At 49.3% G+C, this 19,300-nt stretch overlaps 1 protein-coding gene across 1 annotated transcript in view; it reads right to left on the bottom strand.

Annotated features, from left to right (window-relative positions):
• rev3l (REV3 like, DNA directed polymerase zeta catalytic subunit) overlaps positions 1–19,300 on the bottom strand; it is a 97,170-nt gene that overhangs the window by 65,489 nt on the left and 12,381 nt on the right. The window contains exons 2-7 of the mRNA XM_061747106.1: positions 7,043–7,232; positions 6,832–6,906; positions 5,751–5,911; positions 2,055–2,184; positions 1,869–1,963; positions 641–745 (exon numbers count right to left, since the gene is read on the bottom strand). Coding sequence (XP_061603090.1) covers positions 641–745; positions 1,869–1,963; positions 2,055–2,184; positions 5,751–5,911; positions 6,832–6,906; positions 7,043–7,232 — 756 coding nt within the window. The remainder of the gene's footprint in view (positions 1–640; positions 746–1,868; positions 1,964–2,054; positions 2,185–5,750; positions 5,912–6,831; positions 6,907–7,042; positions 7,233–19,300) is intronic.

The following is a 19,300-nucleotide window of genomic DNA, read 5'->3' as shown; positions in this document are numbered from 1 at the left end:
GATGATTCATACATTATCAAAGGTATGTTATTGTACAAAAACACAATTATAGTTCTAGTTGTTGTAGTACTTTGTTGTGGTACTTCAAATTGTTACACATTGCTGTTGCAGATTATTTATAACCAAAAATAAAGTAGATAACGTGTTTACAGTAAATGGTTTATAAATGATCTATTTGATTATTTTGTTTCTTTTAGTCGGCCTACACTGTAGATGACACTCAGTATCACACTTACTATATCACTTGGCCAGCGCCGGCGCGCGGTGGCCAGCGCCGGCGCGCGGTGGCCAGCGCCGGCGCGCGGTGGCCAGCGCCCCCGCGCGGTGGCCAGCGCCGGCGCGCGGTGGCCAGCGCCCCCGCGCGGTGGCCAGCGCCCCCGCGCGGTGGCCAGTGCCCCTGCTAACCACCAGTTCCCAGTCTCCCTCACTGGTTCTTTCAGACGTCTCCACCATCCAACTCCAAATGAGCTGATACTTCTCATGACGTGATAGTGTCCCATTACTGGTGTTTTCTTTGTTCTGTTTAATATGATGCGGCTTTATTAGATGTGGAAGTGGCTGTTTCTGGTTTTATGACCATACATTTTCCCAGAATCCCACCTTTTCCTGTAAACACTCAGCAGAGGAACAGACTCCTCACCTTGTGACTCCGGGGGTTCTATCTGGGAGGACCGGTCCGCCTCTCTCCTCCTCTGCTTCTCGTCCTCCCAGATGGCCTGCAGGCCCGGGTTCCTGCCGATCTGATCTGGACACAAACAAGCAGCACATTTTATCGTCAAGAAGAAGGAGCAGCAGCAGCTCCTCTGGCCAGAAGGGAAACGACGAGGAGCGGCGCCAGCAGCGCGGGTGGAAAAGTCTGAGTCACAGCGAGACAACGAGAGGCATCTCGGTGGTCTCGGATGGTTCCAACGATTTTATTTGCTACATCGATTCAACGCAAAATAATTTAAAAATGTGCTTTTTAATCACAAAACAGTTTAAGCATCATGACCAAATCCGCTCTGACCCAGCTCTGACTCACTCTTATCTACGCGGAAATAACGCTAAAATATAAAGAAGGCTTCCGAAAGTGTGATCCATAATGAAAGAGGAAACTGAAGATGTGCTACTATATATAGATATGTGTAGACCAGGGGTCGGCAACCCAAAATGTTGAAAGGGCCATATTGTACCAAAAACACAAAAAGCAAATATGTCTGGAACTGCAAAAAATGAAAAGTCTTGTATAAACCTTAGAATGAAGACAAATGGCAAAAGGCGAAATGTCAAGAAAAAAGTCGAAATGTTGAGAAAAAAGTCGAAATGTCGAGAAAAAAGTCGAAATGTCAAGAAAAAAGTCGAAATGTCGAGAAAAAAGTCGAAATGTTGAGAAAAAAGTCGAAATGTTGAGAAAAAAGTCGAAATGTTGAGAAAAAAGTCGAAATGTCGAGAAAAAAGGAAAAAGGAAGAAAAAAAGAAAAAAGGAAAAAAGAAGAAAAAAGGAAAAAAAGAAAAAAAAAGGAAAAAAAGAAAAAAAAGGAAAAAAAGACAAATCTGAGAAAAAAAAAGAAAAAAGAAAAAAAAAAGGTCAAACATTTTTGAAAAAGCTCCAGGAGCCACTAGGGCGGCGCTAAAGAGCCGGGGATTGTCGACCCCTGGTGTAGACTATATGCACTTTGTTCCCTCCAGTTCTGCAGCTTGAAAGCCCCGCCCACTGCAGGCGTCGACAGACACGGCAAGCGGCGATGCAGATTTTTGACGCTTTCAGTGTGGATCCAGCATTACTCGCCATCACTGGACGTGAATGGGTCCCATGAAACATGAACTAGTGTTCACTGGTCTGGGGTGGATGTTTGGTGGAGGACAGACCAGGTCTGGAATGCACCTACTTTCAATATCCAGGCGGTTGAGGACGTCCACGGCCACGGCGTCCACCTCCAGCTCGCAGGTGCTCTGCCTCCCCACCTCCTCCAGGACCAGCGAGCTGCAGGAAGTCCAGGGGGGTTTCAGTTCACAGGATGGAAAGCAGGGACTCAGTCCCCGCCCTGGGCGGGTCTGGTGCTGCCGGGACTCACCAGGGTAACGCGTTCTCGTCCCAGCGGACCGCCGAGCCCCCCAGGGCGCTGCTGCTGCTCAGCTTGCTGGTGCAGGGGCTTTTCCAGGGGCTGTTGCCGGGACGACAGCTGGAAGCTGTCTGATCTCCGTCTGAAAGAAGAACAAGATCAAAGAGAAAAGTGAGCGTCCTTCCTGGTCTCAGTCAGTACTCGAGTTGTAAAAAATAAAATCAGGGGGATGGTGGATTTGATCATATGGGGACAGATAATTTGTGCTGATTACAAATAATATAATATATTACAAATAATAGCAGTGACCAAAACAGCTGCAGAAATACTGCAGGAATGACATAGCAGCAGTTAAATGCAGCCTTCTGTAAGCTTTAAATATCCACTGGGCTTACATCAAATACATCAAAACACAACAATAAAAAACACTTTTCTGAACTTATCAATATGACTCTGTCCTTCACAGGATAAGTAACATGGATCACTGCAAAAACTCACAATCTTAACAAGAATATTTGTCTTATTTCTAGTTAAAATGTCTCATTTTAGTAAAAAAAATCTCATTACACTTAAAACAAGACTCATCACTGGAAAAAACAACAATTTTCACCTGTTTCAAGTAGATTTTTTTGATTGTAATAAGAAGATAAATCTTGTCCCACTGGCAGATTTTTCTACTTATTTCAAGTGAAAATTTACTTGAAACAGGTGAAAATGGTCAAATAAGTTATTTTTCAGGTGTTATTTTTCTGGTGATGACTCTAAATGTTGAAATAGCAGTAAAACCACATTCATTGATGAAATGACATAAGGAAAGGGGGGATGGCAGTTTTACAGGGGGGATGATTTGGACCATTTTTATTTCAGGGGGGATGATTTGACATGATCCGCTGGGCGGTGCCTCTCACCCTTCTTCTCCTCTCCTTTTCCCTGCCTCTCTTCTCCATTACCATTTTTATTTATTATAAATATCTCATAGCTATCATTTTAGTCCATCGTTCCTGTAGTTTCTTGTGCCGGCCCCCCTTTTTTCTCTTTTGTGTATGTTTGCAGGCTGGAGCCTCGGGAGCTGCGTTCTGGCCTGTGTTCCCGGCCCTCCCCCCCCTCTGGTCATCCCATTGCTTCTTCCACCTGCCTACGTGGATGTCTGCTGTTGCTGCTTCCGCCTGCCTGCACCCCCCCCCCCTCTGGTCATCCCGCTACTCCTTCCACATGACTGTTGTGTGCTGCTGACGTCCACCGCCCTCGGAGGGGGAAACCAAACCGAACCGGTCCCAACCAGCACCGAGGGATCACGGCAACAGCTACAGCCGCGGGACTTTTATTCAATTTCATCCCAAAAAACGAATCCCAATAGTGCCCTAAATGTAGCACTCCAAAGAACGATCTGGAAACATCAACTAATCATCTTTCACAAAAGAAAAAGCTGCGTGATAAAGTGCTTTGAAACGTCACATCTGAAGAGTCCCCCCCCCGATGGGGGAGTGTTTAAGCTGAGACGAGCCTCCACCCACATATAGAGTCTCATTCATCTCAAAACGCTCGGCTGGACCCGTCGGGCCTCTTAATGCTCCTTGATCTGGATCCCAGATCCAGAACCTGCCCCCGAACAAGGGCTGAGCAGGTGCAGCAATTATCAGAGCAGTTCCCCCCCGTTGACCGGATCCGGCCTGGGGGGGTCTGCTTCTGTTGGAGGACGGTCATGTCCGGCCCTCTAACGTCCTCATGTGTGACGGTGGTCCTGCAGGACGGGATGAGCAGAGGTGCTGGGTCTGGGCCCGGATCAAATGGAGCCAGCCACGCGTTCACGGCCCATCAGGCGGGCGGGGGGGCTGCAGGTCCGAGCAAGACGCTGGGCTCATACTGTATGACTGACACTCATCACAGGTATCAACGAGGCTGACGGATGCTGAGGCGTCACCTCAGAATAGGGCTGGGCGATATGGACCAAAAGTCTTATCTCCTTTTTTTTCCAGCTGAATGGCGATACTTGATATATATCTCCATATTTTTTCTGTGCCATAATTGGGGTTTCTCCCAAAGCATTATAGCATTGCATCTCTGTTAGCATCTCTGTTAGCATCTCTGTTAGCATCTCTGTTAGCATCTCTGTTAGCTTCATTTTTTCTGAGTCAAACCCTTAAAAAAACAGTCAGTTTTAATACAAAGCCTCGTGCCAAATGTCACGCAGGTTCCTTTATTAACAGAGGTCTGCACAATATCAAAATGTATAAAACAAATGAAATAAAAATAAACTGCCTGCATATATAGAATAAAAATGCTTCTTGAATAAAACAAATATCCCTTTCCTGCATAACAATTAAATTAAAATGCACTGTGCAATTAATACAATGTAGACAGTAACAGGCAGACTTTTCCACTGAGGTTGACAGTTGTGCAAATAACAAAACATTTGTGACAATCTCCAATAAAACATTCAAGTCAATTTGTCACAAAATAAGCTATATCAAAATCATTAAAAAAAAATAAAAAATAAATAAATAAATCGATATAAACGATATTGTCTCGTACCATATCGTTTGAAAATATATCGATATATATTAAAATCTCGATATATCGCCCAGCCCTACCTCAGAACAAACAACGCTCAGAAGCTACACTGGTCAAAGTTAACGGGCTCAAACCTGAAACAAGGTTGACCTTTAATTCAATTCAATTTTATTTATATAGCGTCTAATACAACAAAAGTTGTCTCGAGACGCTTTCCAGAGATCCAGAACATAAACCCCCGAGCAATTATTACATAAACAATGGCAGGTAAAAACTCCCATAGTGGGAGAAAAGCCTTAAGCCAAACAGTGGCAAGAAAAACTCCCCTTTAGGAGGGAAGAAACCTGGACCAGGACCTGGGGGTGGGGACCGCAGGCAGGTGGAAGCAGCAACAGGATGACCGGGGGTGGGGACAGCAGGCAGGTGGAAGCAGCAGCGGGATGACCGGGGGTGGGGACCGCAGGCAGGTGGAAGCAGCAGCGGGATGACCGGGGGTGGGGACCGCAGGCAGGTGGAAGCAGCAGCGGGATGACCGGGGGTGGGGACCGCAGGCAGGTGGAAGCAGCAGCGGGATGACCGGGGGTGGGGACCGCAGGCCAGCACGCAGCTCCCGAAGCTCCGGCCCAACCAGCAAGTCCCAGGTTGGGGTGCAGGGTCGGGAAAGGTTGAGAAGTGGCAGGGCCAAGGAGAGGAGTCTTGACGGACAAATATCTCCCCTGCCTGACCGGGCCGTTACCCTGCCCCTCTCACTCCCACGCTGCAGGTTCCGGTGTTGTGCATTCAGAGATGCTCTTCGCCACCAGCAGAGGATGCGGCACCATGTACAAAAGAGAAAAAAGAAAAGGGGGGCGAGCACAAGACTTTAACTGCAAGCCTTCGCACCTGTAGGCGGGAGCCTCCTTTGTGCTGCTTTAATCTCTGAATTCTTTACGAAAACCAAACTCTGAGATCAAAGTCAGACTTTTTGTCAGAACTTTGACACTTTTACAACAAATGTGTTGCTTCAAATAGTTGTACTTGATGTACGTAAACACCCCACCCCCGAACAGTCCTCATGGAGATAAATCCAACCACGGACACCAGAACCCGGCTGCATCGTTTCCAGCCGGGGGAAGTGGAAGGTTTCCACGTGGAGGTGGTGGACTCGGGTTCCTGGCTGGCGTGTGTGTGGCGGCGAGTCGCCGTGGCCCAGCTCACCTTTGCTCTGGCTCCTGCGGAACTTGACGGCGCTCAGGTGGACCAGGTTCATGCCGTACAGGTTGTAGTCGATGAAGAGCTGCAGCAGGTAGGGGATGTGGCCCTCGTGGGGCTGGTAGGTCTTGTTCATGACGGCTCCGCTCTGCAGCAGCTCGCACACCCTGGAACAGACAAGGACCGTCACTACGGCTCAGAATCAAATCATCAGAGTAGGAACCGTCTCCATCTTCAGTTTCTTTCTCACATACTGATGAGGCATTGTGACACCGTGGCTGACGTGAAACTCCAGCTCCCTCCCCCTGCAGGGCCAACACCTTTGAACAGACTTGAACCACGGGAGTGCCACACGACGAAGTTCCTGACTGACTGATATGTTAATACCAACTCATTTGGCCACAGACTTGAATCACGAGAACACCCTAGGGGGTAATTTACAACTTAGTGACAGTCATGCCAAATGCCTGATAACGGCATTTGGCCACAGATCACATCTGACTGTAAATTGCTTTTTGTCTCTCACTTGGCTTGTTTATTCCTGCCTTTTGTGCTTTGAACTTACTGTATAAAAGTACTGATTTCAAACCATTAGTGGTCAGCACACCGACCCAGACACGCTCTGCGTAGGTCTGCTCACCGCCGGCTACTGAATAAAACTCACTACACCACAGCGGACTTCTGAACTGGATTTTATATTATTCTTCGACAACACACACGTGAACGAGCAGGGAGTGATATCAGTTTCCTGAGCTGGCCGTGCAGCAACACGGGGCACCGGGAACCCTGATGGTTCTGGCGGGAATACCCTGATGGTTCCGGCGGGAATACCCTGACGGTTCCGGCGGGAACACCCTGACGGTTCCGGCGGGAACACCCTGACGGTTCCGGCGGGAACACCCTGACGGTTCCAGCGGGAATACCCTGACGGTTCCGTCGGGAACACCCTGACGGTTCCGACGGGAACCCTGATGGTTCTGTCGGGAACCCTGATGGTTCCGTCGGGAACCCTGATGGTTCCGACGGGAACCCTGATGGTTCCGTCGGGAACCCTGATGGTTCCCGGTCCAGTTCAAGCGCCCCTCACCTTTTGACCATGCGAGGATTGTACAGGTAGATCTTCATGAAGTGCTTCTCCTGGGCGTGGTAACCGTAGAAGGGCCTGCAAGACACAAGAACAGGTCACCCCCCGTCAGGGATTGGAGCCCCCCCACCCCCCCGTCAGGGTCTGGAGCCCCCCCGTCCCCCCCGTCAGGGTCTGGAGCCCCCCCGTCCCCCCCGTCGTCCAGTTCTCTTACATGCCGGACACCAGCACCACCTTGAAGATGTGCTGGGCGCTGGAGGCGGGGTTTCCCATGGCCACGTTGAGGGCCCGGTCGATGCTGAAGGCCACCTGCCGCAGGTAGCGCTCCGGCTGCTGCCCGGCGCCATCGTAGGGCACGTAGATGTACGGAAACACGCCGTGGAGGTGGAGGCATGTCTTCTGGCCTGCAACACAGCAGCAGCAAGTACGGAAACGTCAGCACCACCTCACAGAGCAGTCGTCCCGCTTCCCCGCTGGAGCGCACTCTAAAACACGGCGCCGATGTCAGGCTTGCTCCGAGTCTCTCCTGGCTGAGGGTTGAGGGTAGGATACGTAAGGGATAATGCCCGACAAAGTGTACATTATCAGAAATATATGGACGACGCGGGGGCGTGAGCGGTTTGCCTCCTCGAAGTCCATATATTTATGTTAATGTCACCTGGAAGGGCATTATCCGCTTATACCACGGTCACTTACCAAAAAACATAAGTATTAAATCAGTTATTCATGCTTTAATGTGTTTTCAGTTGAAATCATTAGTTTTATAACAAGCCACAGCTGAGCGTCCGCTGCCGTTGGAACCTGGTAGTTTTTAACACCTGAGGGTCGTACTAAAACCTGGAACAATCACTACCGTCCCATAAGCTCCTTAATGGACACAGTGTTGATTCTCCAGTAACGAGGACGGACCTGAGATACGACTTAGCAACGGGAGATCAGTAACAAACAGTAAATATTTGTTTCCACAGATAGTTTCCTAAATTGTTTTATTAAGCTACAAACATTATCAATCATTCAAATAAATAAATGAAACAAGACGATCGGCTATCCCAAAGTAGAAACTACTTAAAATTAAATGCTACATTTCCATTAATTGTGAAATTGGAAAGAGATACTGGCTTCTTCTCTGAATCTCCGTTGCCGTGGTTACCACCTGGCAGTTGATCCAGCGGCATGATATTAAAGGCAATATTTGACCGAACCTATATTATCAGCCAATTTGACCGAACTTGTTTTGTAGGTGTAGGTTATCACTTTTAACCTCCACCTGCCAGCCAATCAGAATCGAGTATTCACACAGACTGTGGTATATCTACTAATGTACTTACATATTTCCATAGAATTATTAACACTCAGACTCCTAAATTTCTCTATAATAATATAACTTATTGTTCAAATATTCATTCATATAACACTCGAGGGGCGAATAGTAGTGGGATTATGTTACCCTCACCTAAGTCTGACTCTATGAAGAGGACAGTACTTTATAGATCAGTTGCATATTGGAAAACCCTTCCAGGTGAGATTCGTGACATCAAAAGAGGCTGATTTGAAACAAAGACTAAGAATGTATTTGTTGTCATCACCTTAAAGGAGCATGAGGCTCCTTTTAAGAAATGAGACTCTCTAGCGCCACCCTTCACCCCGACGGCCGTTGGGGGTACTGCAGCCAACAGCGAAGCCGGCACGGGAGAACGGGGAGTGTGTGCATGCAGCGTCATGTGACGTCACATCCGCAGGACAGCGCGGGAAATTCGGAGTCCGAATTGCAGCACATTTTGCAGCACACAGCCTGTTCAAGGCAACGGAGAGATACACTAGAGGAAACATTCTGTTTGGTTTGGAACGCTTCATCTGACATTATTACAAGAAAACTTAAAATGTATACGGATTTTTTTCATAAATCCTGCCTCAAGCTCCTTTAACATCATATACAGTAGCGTATCTGATTGAGTAAGATCAATACATCAAATTACAGGACTGTCTCTGAAAATTAGAATATTGTGATAAAGTTCTTTATTTTCTGTAATGCAATTAAAAAGACAAAAATGTCATACATTCTGGATTCATTACAAATCAACTGAAATATTGCAAGCAAGCAAGTACAATTTAAGATTAAGATTCCCAGAATATTCACATTTTTTGAGATAGGATATTTGAATTTTCTTAAGCTGTAAGCCATGATCAGCAATATTAAAATAATAAAAGGCTTGCAATATTTCAGTTGATTTGTAATGAATCCAGAATGTATGACATTTTTGCATTACAGAAAATAAAGGACTTTATCACAATATTCTAATTTTCGGAGACAGTCCTGTCTCAGAAAGGCAGCGGGAGGCAGCGGCTGGCACCCCCTCTCATCGCAGGGGGGGGGGTTACAGAAAAACATTATCCCATCTATTACACAAATACAACCTCAGATGAACAATATCTTTTTTACTTTGCCATTATTTTAAAACGATAAAGGAAAAATAAGTGAATAAATGAAGTGGGCAGTACTAAGTACCCCTGACTGTAGCCGGGTGATGCTAACCGCCACTCACTGATGATCTGATCACCTGTACAGCAGATGTTTCCTCACCTGCATCATTCAGGTGTGTGTTAACACCAACGCCAAAGGGGAAAGACATCAGTGATGGTACTGACACCACTGCAGGGAGCGTTTAATCAAGCCTCACCTGGAGGAGACCAAAGGCTGGACGCCAGTGTTCAACTCTGACCTCTAGTCAATCTGGGAGGGGTTAGAAAATACGGTGGCCGGGACCAGCCATTGCTGAAAATAAAAGAAATGCTGCAAATAAAAAGAAACGCTGGAAATAAAAACAAACGCAGCTGCAAATAAAAGAAACGCTGCAAATATAAAGAAACCCTGCTGCAAATAAAATAAACGCTGATGCAAATAAAAAAAACGACGCAAATAAAAAAGCCACAACGGAAGTGAATTACCGGGGACTGTTTTTGCTGATGCACTGGTGTTTTTTACGTGAGAGGAGAAGAAGAAGAAGTGAAAAGGAAGAAATAAGAACAACGAACGAGAAAATAAGTGAAAAGGTTAGTGTTCAACGTCGCTACGTGTAATTTTTAATGTGCAACACCGGTGCATCGGCATCGTTTTTTTATTTTATTAGCAGCAGGGTTTCTTTATATTTGCAGCGTTTCTTTGATTTGCTAAGCGTTTATTTTATTTGAAGCGGCGTATGTTTCCGTTTGCAACATTACTTTTATTTTCGGCAATGGCAGGTCTCGGCCACCGTAAGAAAACCTTTAGGAAACACCAGAGTACCGTGAGGAAGATCATTCACAAGGGAAGAACATTTACGACAGTGGGCCATCCGTCCAAGGAGAGGGTGTCCCACGTTCACCCCGAGATCAGAACGTCCCATGCCCACCAAAGTATCAACACAAAGAACCTGGAGCTCCGTCTCGGAGCCTGGGGACCAAAGTCCCAGTCCAGTATGTTTCCAGGAGGAAATAACCTGGAAGCAGGACGGAGATCCACAAACCAGCACGGGAACCCCCAGCAGACCTCTGGAGCCCTGTCCTCCGGACACGTGAGACCAACGGACCAGGATTCCCCACAACCATGTGAGACACACACCAAAGGCACACCTCACTTTACTGCGTCTAAATGTGCTTTCACATCGTGGGGGTACAGTAATCCCTGGTTTTTGGCGGGGGTTAGGTTCCAAAAAGAACTTGTGATAAGTGAAATTTGAAAAGTAGCAACCTTTTTTTTTTTTTTATAACAATTATTATACAAGGCTTCAAATTGCAGAGATCAGCCCCGCCCCACCGCGACCCGAGTAATTGGATCTTAACGGGAGAAAATGAAAAATTATTATGAAAAAAAAAATACAATAAGTACAGTAGGACAGATTGTGACTGGTGCGTATTTCACTGCTGCATCCTGACTCGCTATGTAGCATCTTTTTCTTCTAAAGCCGCGGTGCAGGTGGGTTTTTACCAAAGAAGAACATAGTTATGGGTCGTTGTTGTCGCTCTTTTTTCTTCTTATAAACCGACATGCCACCATGGATTATATCTGAGACTGTAATGAATGATTCATCAAAGTTCCCGCTCTTGAGCTGCTGCTGAAGCTCATTGGCCGTTCTCAGCTTGTTGCTAAGCAACCAATGTTATTGACACAGGAAGTGAAGGAGCGGGGAGACTGTTTAGCCAATCAGAATGCAGAACACAATGCAAATCCGTGAAGCAGCGAGACGTGAAAGGTGAACCACGTCGTAGCCAGGGATTACTGTACTTCCCTGTGTTTGTGTCTTGGCCTGGTGGCGTGAACAGGTTATACTGTGTGTTTTAAGTGTCTCACAAAGACGACCAGAGCTGGACATGAACGGACGTCTACACCGGCGCACTGATCCAAATAGGTGCTGCATCAACCCCATCACCTCATCGTCTGCAGCTGAATGAGGACGGGCACACATCTCATCTGCTCACGCTTGCATAATATCTGTGCTCATGTGGCTGGGGGGGTTAGAGAAGCAGAGGGATGCGCCGCCGCCGCCAGGGAACGCCAGTCTCAGCAGACGCTCCCGCCAGCACCCGTCTGGCCTCCTCGCCAGCGGAGATTAGTGCTACTGTGAGTCACAAAAGGCTGGACGACGGTCTGACACGAGGACGAGTCGGCTGCCGAGTCCACACACGTACAAACGCGCACCAGAGCAGCCAATACCGGCTTCTGCTGCAGTTGCTAGGCAACAGCACCGGCAAAGCAGAAGCCCTCGACAGACAGCGGGAGAGATAAGCAAGTGGTTGTTGCCAGCCGGCCGGTCAGGGCTCAGAGAGACGGAGAGGAGGACAGAGAGGGGAAAACAGACGAGGGAACGGGTCAGGGAACGGATGGATAGAGAGAGAGACAAGCTGAATCCAAGAACAAAAAAATCTGACATTTCGGAAACAAAGAACATTTGCTGCTTCAGCTGGACGGCTCCGCCTCGAACCCAGGAGAAAACCCCACAACGGGTCAGGGAATGGGTCAGGGAACGGGTCAGGGAACGGGTCAGGGAACGGGTCTGGGAACGGGTCTGGGAACGGGTCTGGGAACGGGTCAGGGAACGGATGGATAGAGAGAGAGACAAGCTGAATCCAAGAACAAAAAAATCTGACATTTCGGAAACAAAGAACATTTGCTGCTTCAGCTGGACGGCTCCGCCTCGAACCCAGGAGAAAACCCCACAACGGGTCAGGGAATGGGTCAGGGAACGGGTCAGGGAACGGGTCAGGGAACGGGTCAGGGAACGGGTCAGGGAACGGGTCAGGGAACGGGTCAGGGAACGGGTCTGGGAACGGGTCTGGGAACGGGTCTGGGAACGGGTCAGGGAACGGATGGATAGAGAGAGAGACAAGCTGAATCCAAGAACAAAAAAATCTGACATTTCGGAAACAAAGAACATTTGCTGCTTTAGCTTGACGGCTCCGCCTCGAACCCAGGAGAAAACCCCACAACGGGTCAGGGAATGGGTCAGGGAACGGGTCAGGGAACGGGTCAGGGAACGGGTCAGGGAACGGGTCAGGGAACGGGTCAGGGAACGGGTCAGGGAACGGGTCAGGGAACGGGTCGGGAATGGGTCCTGGAACGGGTGAGGGAACACGTCAGGGAACACGTCAGGGAAAATTTTATTACTTGCATATAATCATATCTATATATCAGCTCCGCAGTATTTACAAGACCTGATAGTGCCTTATGTTCCTGGCAGAGCTCTCCGCTCTCAGAATGCAGGTTTACTCGTAGTTCCTAGAGTATCTAAATGTAGATTTGGAGGGCGGGCGTTCTGCTATCAGGCACCATTACTATGGAACCAACTTCCAATCTGGGTTAAGGAGGCTGACACCACCTCCACCTTTAAAACTAAACTTAAAACCTTTCTGTTTAGTAACCACATCCGGACCTCTGGACCTACACCCCCGTAGAGAACGTGAACCGGGCCGGGACACTTTCAGCAGCAACTAAAGGGTGGGAGCGCTGCGGCTCAACGGGACGTCAAACATCTGCCCCCCCTGGTCCAGGTAAACCACAGAACCAGAACCAGCCGCCCAGGCTGGGATGTCTGCTCCCAGAACCACCAGGACCTCCCCCCTCACTGTAACACGGCTCTGGTTCCCCGCAGCAACCACCTTCATCCAGTACTCCAGCTGATGCAGCGCCGGGCCAGTCCCACTGAGAACAGAACCAGCAGGGATGAAGTGGTTCTGGACGGAGGAGACGGGCCTCCGCGGGAATCTGTCACCAAGCCCAGATTCTTGGACTTCCACTACAAGCTTGTGCAACATGTGGACCAAAGCAGAAACAAATGGAAAACGGTCTCCTTTGGCTGGAGAGTGGACAGAACCCGTCAGAGTGAGGGGAGTGGTCCGGGCCTCTGGACCGGGCCTCTGGAGCGGGCCTAAAGATCCCACTAAAACAGAGCTTCCTATCCAGATGTTTACAGGAGGAAACGTGAACCAGCACGCTTTCTCCCTACATGACCTCAGCTGAACTCCCCCAAGGGAGGGGGCGATGGAGGGGAGGGAGGGATAGAGGGAGGAGGAAAATGGGCAGGACTGGAACTGTGAGTCATGGAGAACAGGGAGGGAAAGGAGGGAGGACACGGAGAACAGGGAGGGAAAGGAGGGAGGACACGGAGAACAGGGAGGGAAAGGAGGGAGGACACGGAGAACAGGGAGGGAAAGGAGGGAGGACACGGAGAACAGGGAGGGAAAGGAGGGAGGACACGGAGAACAGGGAGGGAAAGGAGGGAGGACACGGAGAACAGGGAGGGAAAGGAGGGAGGACACGGAGAACAGGGAGGGAAAGGAGGGAGGACACGGAGAACAGGGAGGGAAAGGAGGGAGGACACGGAGAACAGGGAGGGAAAGCAGGGAGGACACGGAGGACAGAGAGGGAAAGGAGGGAGGACACGGAGAACAGGGAGGGAAAGGAGGGAGGACACGGAGAACAGGGAGGGAAAGGAGGGAGGACACGGAGAACAGGGAGGGAAAGGAGGGAGGACACGGAGAACAGGGAGGGAGGACACGGAGAACAGGGAGGGAAAGGAGGGAGGACACGGAGAACAGGGAGGGAAAGGAGGGAGGACACGGAGGACAGGGAGGGAAAGGAGGGAGGACACGGAGAACAGGGAGGGAAAGGAGGGAGGACACGGAGAACAGGGAGGGAAAGGAGGGAGGACACGGAGAACAGGGAGGGAAAGGAGGGAGGACACGGAGAACAGGGAGGGAAAGGAGGGAGGACACGGAGAACAGGGAGGGAAAGGAGGGAGGACACGGAGAACAGGGAGGGAAAGGAGGGAGGACACGGAGAACAGGGAGGGAAAGGAGGGAGGACACGGAGAACAGGGAGGGAAAGCAGGGAGGACACGGAGAACAGGGAGGGAGGACACGGAGAACAGGGAGGGAAAGGAGGGAGGACACGGAGAACAGGGAGGGAAAGGAGGGAGGACACGGAGGACAGGGAGGGAAAGGAGGGAGGACACGGAGGACAGAGAGGGAAAGGAGGGAGGACACGGAGAACAGGGAGGGAAAGGAGGGAGGACACGGAGAACAGGGAGGGAAAGGAGGGAGGACACGGAGAACAGGGAGGGAAAGGAGGGAGGACACGGAGAACAGGGAGGGAAAGCAGGGAGGACACGGAGGACAGAGAGGGAAAGGAGGGAGGACACGGAGAACAGGGAGGGAAAGGAGGGAGGACACGGAGGACAGAGAGGGAAAGGAGGGAGGACACGGAGAACAGGGAGGGAAAGGAGGGAGGACACGGAGAACAGGGAGGGAAAGGAGGGAGGACACGGAGAACAGGGAGGGAAAGCAGGGAGGACACGGAGAACAGGGAGGGAAAGGAGGGAGGACACGGAGAACAGAGAGGGAAAGGAGGGAGGACACGGAGAACAGGGAGGGAAAGCAGGGAGGACACGGAGGACAGAGAGGGAAAGGAGGGAGGACACGGAGAACAGGGAGGGAAAGGAGGGAGGACACGGAGAACAGGGAGGGAAAGGAGGGAGGACACGGAGAACAGGGAGGGAGGACACGGAGAACAGGGAGGGAAAGGAGGGAGGACACGGAGAACAGGGAGGGAAAGGAGGGAGGACACGGAGAACAGGGAGGGAAAGGAGGGAGGACACGGAGGACAGGGAGGGAAAGGAGGGAGGACACGGAGGACAGAGAGGGAAAGGAGGGAGGACACGGAGGACAGAGAGGGAAAGGAGGGAGGACACGGAGAACAGGGAGGGAAAGGAGGGAGGACACGGAGAACAGGGAGGGAAAGGAGGGAGGACACGGAGAACAGGGAGGGAAAGGAGGGAGGACACGGAGAACAGGGAGGGAAAGGAGGGAGGACACGGAGAACAGGGAGGGAAAGGAGGGAGGACACAGAGAATAGGGAGGGAAAGGAGGGAGGACACGGAAAACAGGGAGGGAAAGGAGGGAGGACACGGAAAACAGGGAGGGAAAGGAGGGAGGACACGGAGAACAGGGAGGGAAAGGAGGGAGGACACGGAGAACAGGGAGGGAAAGCAGTGGGAGGACACGGAGAACAGGGAGGGAAAGGAGGGAGGACACGGAGAACAGGGAGAGAAAGGAGGGAGGACACGGAGGACAGAGAGGACAGGGAGGAGGAGGAAGACATCGGGTTTAACTGTGTCGTTAGCTGCTTGGATCCCGGTTGGTGCTGCAGAGTCGGTAATATTTCACTGATAAATGACCGCAGGAGTTATACCAGACTATACAGTCACATCTTAACCCTAACCCTCACTAACCCTCATGCAGGACGACAGTCGCGTCAGTCGCTTCACGAGTCATTTGGAGTTGTAGTGTGAAGAGTTTTGCTTCACTCACAAGAGTTTCCTCACACGCGGCGGATGATATCGCTAAAGCTTCCACAAAACTTTCATTATTCATTTTTATTTTAAGATTTCATTTCTTTGTCCACAGGAAAACTAAAGCCTGAGTTATGGTTCTGAACCTTCGGACTTCTCCGTCACTCCATTTCTCCGCGGTGCAGTACCCCCCGTGACCTGTTCGCGATCTTTTCCTGAATGGTTTATCCGACTTTTTCCGGTCACAGTGAATCAAAGAGTTAAGGACAACTATTGTGCAAAAAGACAAAACCAAAAAAAAAAAAAAAATCACACATACGCGAAGAAAAGAGCGCTGAAAGTTCACGACTGCTTCAAACTGGAAACTGGAAATGCGTTGCTTCCAAGCAAACCAATCACAGCCCTCTCGTCTGCGTCGCCTCCACGCGTAGTTACAATTTTTGGGAGGTGCATGTCAGTGACGGTGTGTGGTCTGCGTCGGCGCGCAACCTACGGCGTAGGCACGGCGTCGTTTTGATGCAGAACCATAACTCAGCCTTAAGGTTTATGGTTTACAACTTGTATCAACTCTAAGAGAGTGACATGTGGACTGTTATCAGAGTCGGTGCACATGTGTTGTACACACATTTACTGCCACAGGAAAGCACGTCCACTTGCTCTTTGGAAGCCGAGTCCGGGAGGAGGAGGGAGGACAGGGAGGAGGAGGGAGGACAGGGAGGAGGAGGGAGGACAGGGAGGAGGAGGGAGGACAGGGAGGAGGAGGGAGGACAGGGAGGAGGAGGGAGGACAGAAAGGAGGAGGGAGGAAGAGGGACAGGGTTCCAGAGGACAGGGGGCACCCCACAAACGTACCCTGCATCCACGTGGGACTCAGTGATCAGACTCCCGCCTCAGTGGGCTGGATCAAAAGCCAAGTTGCCCTCCATCTCTCCCCTCGGGGAGACACGTTTGCAGCTTCTTCCAGATCCATCTTAACGCCACCCGTCCATCCACTAGATCTTATCTGAGTGGGCTGCAGGGAGGCCCAGCCCTCCGCCTCCCCAACCACCTCCTCTAGGTCCAGGGGATACCGAGATGTTCCCAAGCTGACGGGGATGTACCCCCTGATGTCCAGCCGGACAGCCCCAAACCACTCCCCAAGGAGCCTTGAGGTGGAGGAGCAGCAACACCCCCACCACCTTGCAGAGGACCCAACAGTCCGGTCCTCAGTACCGTCCATGAGCGAAGATGAGGGGAGGGAGACAGGTGGTGCAGGCACCACACCTTCCTCACCACACCAGACCTACGTGGCTCAGGCCATTGACATATATATACGTAGACGCCCCATGGTTCTGCTGCGATACCTCAACGACGCCGCCATATTAGATGTTCAAGACTGCGCTGTAAACTAATACAAGTAAATTGACTTATTTTCATAAAGCGCCTTTCAACAAAGAAATTTACGTTTTACGTCTCATTTATTCATTCACACAAGCACTAATATACTTGGGAAACAGTTAGGCACCAAATATAATAATATTTAATTTTTTCAGATGGCAAAAATAAGAACTTTATTGATCCCGCATAGGAGTAATTCATGTTATATCAGCTTTATATCAACAAAGCATATTTTACATAAACATCTTTTTCATTTTTCAAGTAACAAAATAACATATTTGAACCTTTTTAAAGATTTTTTCAGTTATTTTATTGTCTGAAAAACGGGTCAAATGTTATTTTATTGTCTGAAAAATGGTTCAAATATGTTACATTAAAATTTGTTTTGTTGATGAGAAAATATGTTTCTCTATTTTTCTTATTTTTGTGAGGGGGATATATATTGTTTTTCGTCACTACCTTGTTCTCTATAGCTGATATAACATGAATTACTCCTATGTGGGATCAATAAAGTTCTTATTTTTGCCATCAGAGAAAATTAAATATATTATATTTGGTGCCTAACTGTTTCCCAAGTATATTAGTGCGTGTGTGAAGGAATAAATGAGACGTAAAACGTAAATTTCTTTGTAGAAAGGCGCTTTATGAAAATAAGTCCATTTACTTGTATTAGTTTACAGCGCAGTCTTAAACATCCAATATGGCGGCAGCGTTGACGTATCGCAGCAGCTCCATGGGGCGTCTACGTATACATGTCTATGGCTCAGGCTGCCATACTGCAGACACCATTAAAGAGCTGAAACCCAAACTGGAACCACTCTGCTCCTTGGCAGCTAGGGATGGCAATTATTAACAATTTACAGATTCCGGTTCCATTATCAATATCGCTTATTGATTCTCTTATCGATTCTCATCCAGTTATATACACAGTACAAATATAGTACAAATTACTTTGGTTATAGGGCGCTCCCCTCCGTCTGCGGAGCACCACAGGGCATCTCCTGGCCTGCCTTCTTTAGTAAGTACTAATAGAAAATCTGAGTCAGCTATCCGAGATCGCTTTGTTTTACACACACACGGCTGATTAGCATCCATTCTGAATGGCACTTCCCAACATTCCTGCACAGCAGTGGTCCCAGCTCTCCTGGCTGCCACATTCCCTCTCGCTCCTTCAGCAAGGTCTTAATCTGCCATGAGATGCTGCAGGACAGCAGCCTGGAGGGAACAGAGAGGGAGGTTTCCTCCACGTGAGCCGAGCCAGCCCAGCTCATCGCTCCTTCATGGATGCTGAATGAACGCCAGAGCGCTGAGCCAAAAGGAAACCCAGTCCTTCAGTCATCTTATGGCAGCTTTTCCACTAGTACCTACCTAGCCCGACTCGACTTGCCCTCATTTCTTATCAATACCCAGATCAGAAGTAGGCGGGTTGGAGCGAAGCTGCTGTGACGTACTCGATTGTGCGACACAAACAAAGAAGACCCACTCCGGCTATTGTGGTCCTTCACCGCACAATAATGGCTTTTTTACTTTTTCAGTTTGTCTCAGCACTGCTGAAAAGTCCGTTTGCAGCCTTGAGCAGACATGGACTGAGAAAGCTCCTGGTATATTTTTTTATTCCTCGTTGCCCCATCTAGCTCTCTCTGGATATTTTCCTCAGACACCAGGTGTAAGAAGGTCTCCACCTCAGAATTTGACCACGGAACAGATTTCTGCGCTGCCATTGTTCTTCGCAAAAAATTAACAAGAAGCCGCAGTAACCCTTTCTTTTACAGTACAGTAATAACCAGGTAATACCATGGTAACTACACTGTAATTACCTAGTAGTAGGGCTGGGCGATATATCGAGTATAGCCGATGTATCTCAGCTTCTACTCTGTGCGATGTACGAAATGACTATCGTGCATATTCGAGTATACATTTTCACGCATTTTGCTTTTAGCCGCGGGCATTAAATTACAGGCTTTTCTCACTCTCTCGTCTCGTCTCTCCTTCTCTGAGACATAAAACAAGCGCACCCTGTTAGATACGTCAGTCACGTGCTGTCGTGTGTGCATTATCATTGACCCCCGAGCAGCTGCTGGTGTCGGCGCTGCTGTCCGGGACCGCCGCTCACTTCCACCCCGCTTTAACTTAACTTTAACTTTCCCAAACTCGGCCTGTTTGCGCCGTGAGCTCATCTGCGCGGTTGTTACGGGCAACGGACTCTTTTCAAAGCAAACCGGTTCAGTAAAGACGGGAGGGGATGTTTTCTCCTCGCACGACACGCACTTTCCG

The sequence above is a fragment of the Cololabis saira genome, chromosome 18 (assembly GCF_033807715.1).
Source record: "Cololabis saira isolate AMF1-May2022 chromosome 18, fColSai1.1, whole genome shotgun sequence".
NCBI classification, from domain to species: Eukaryota; Metazoa; Chordata; class Actinopteri; order Beloniformes; family Belonidae; genus Cololabis; species Cololabis saira.
Note: the sequence above shows the minus strand (reverse complement) of the source record. Positions and strands in the feature narration are given on the sequence as shown.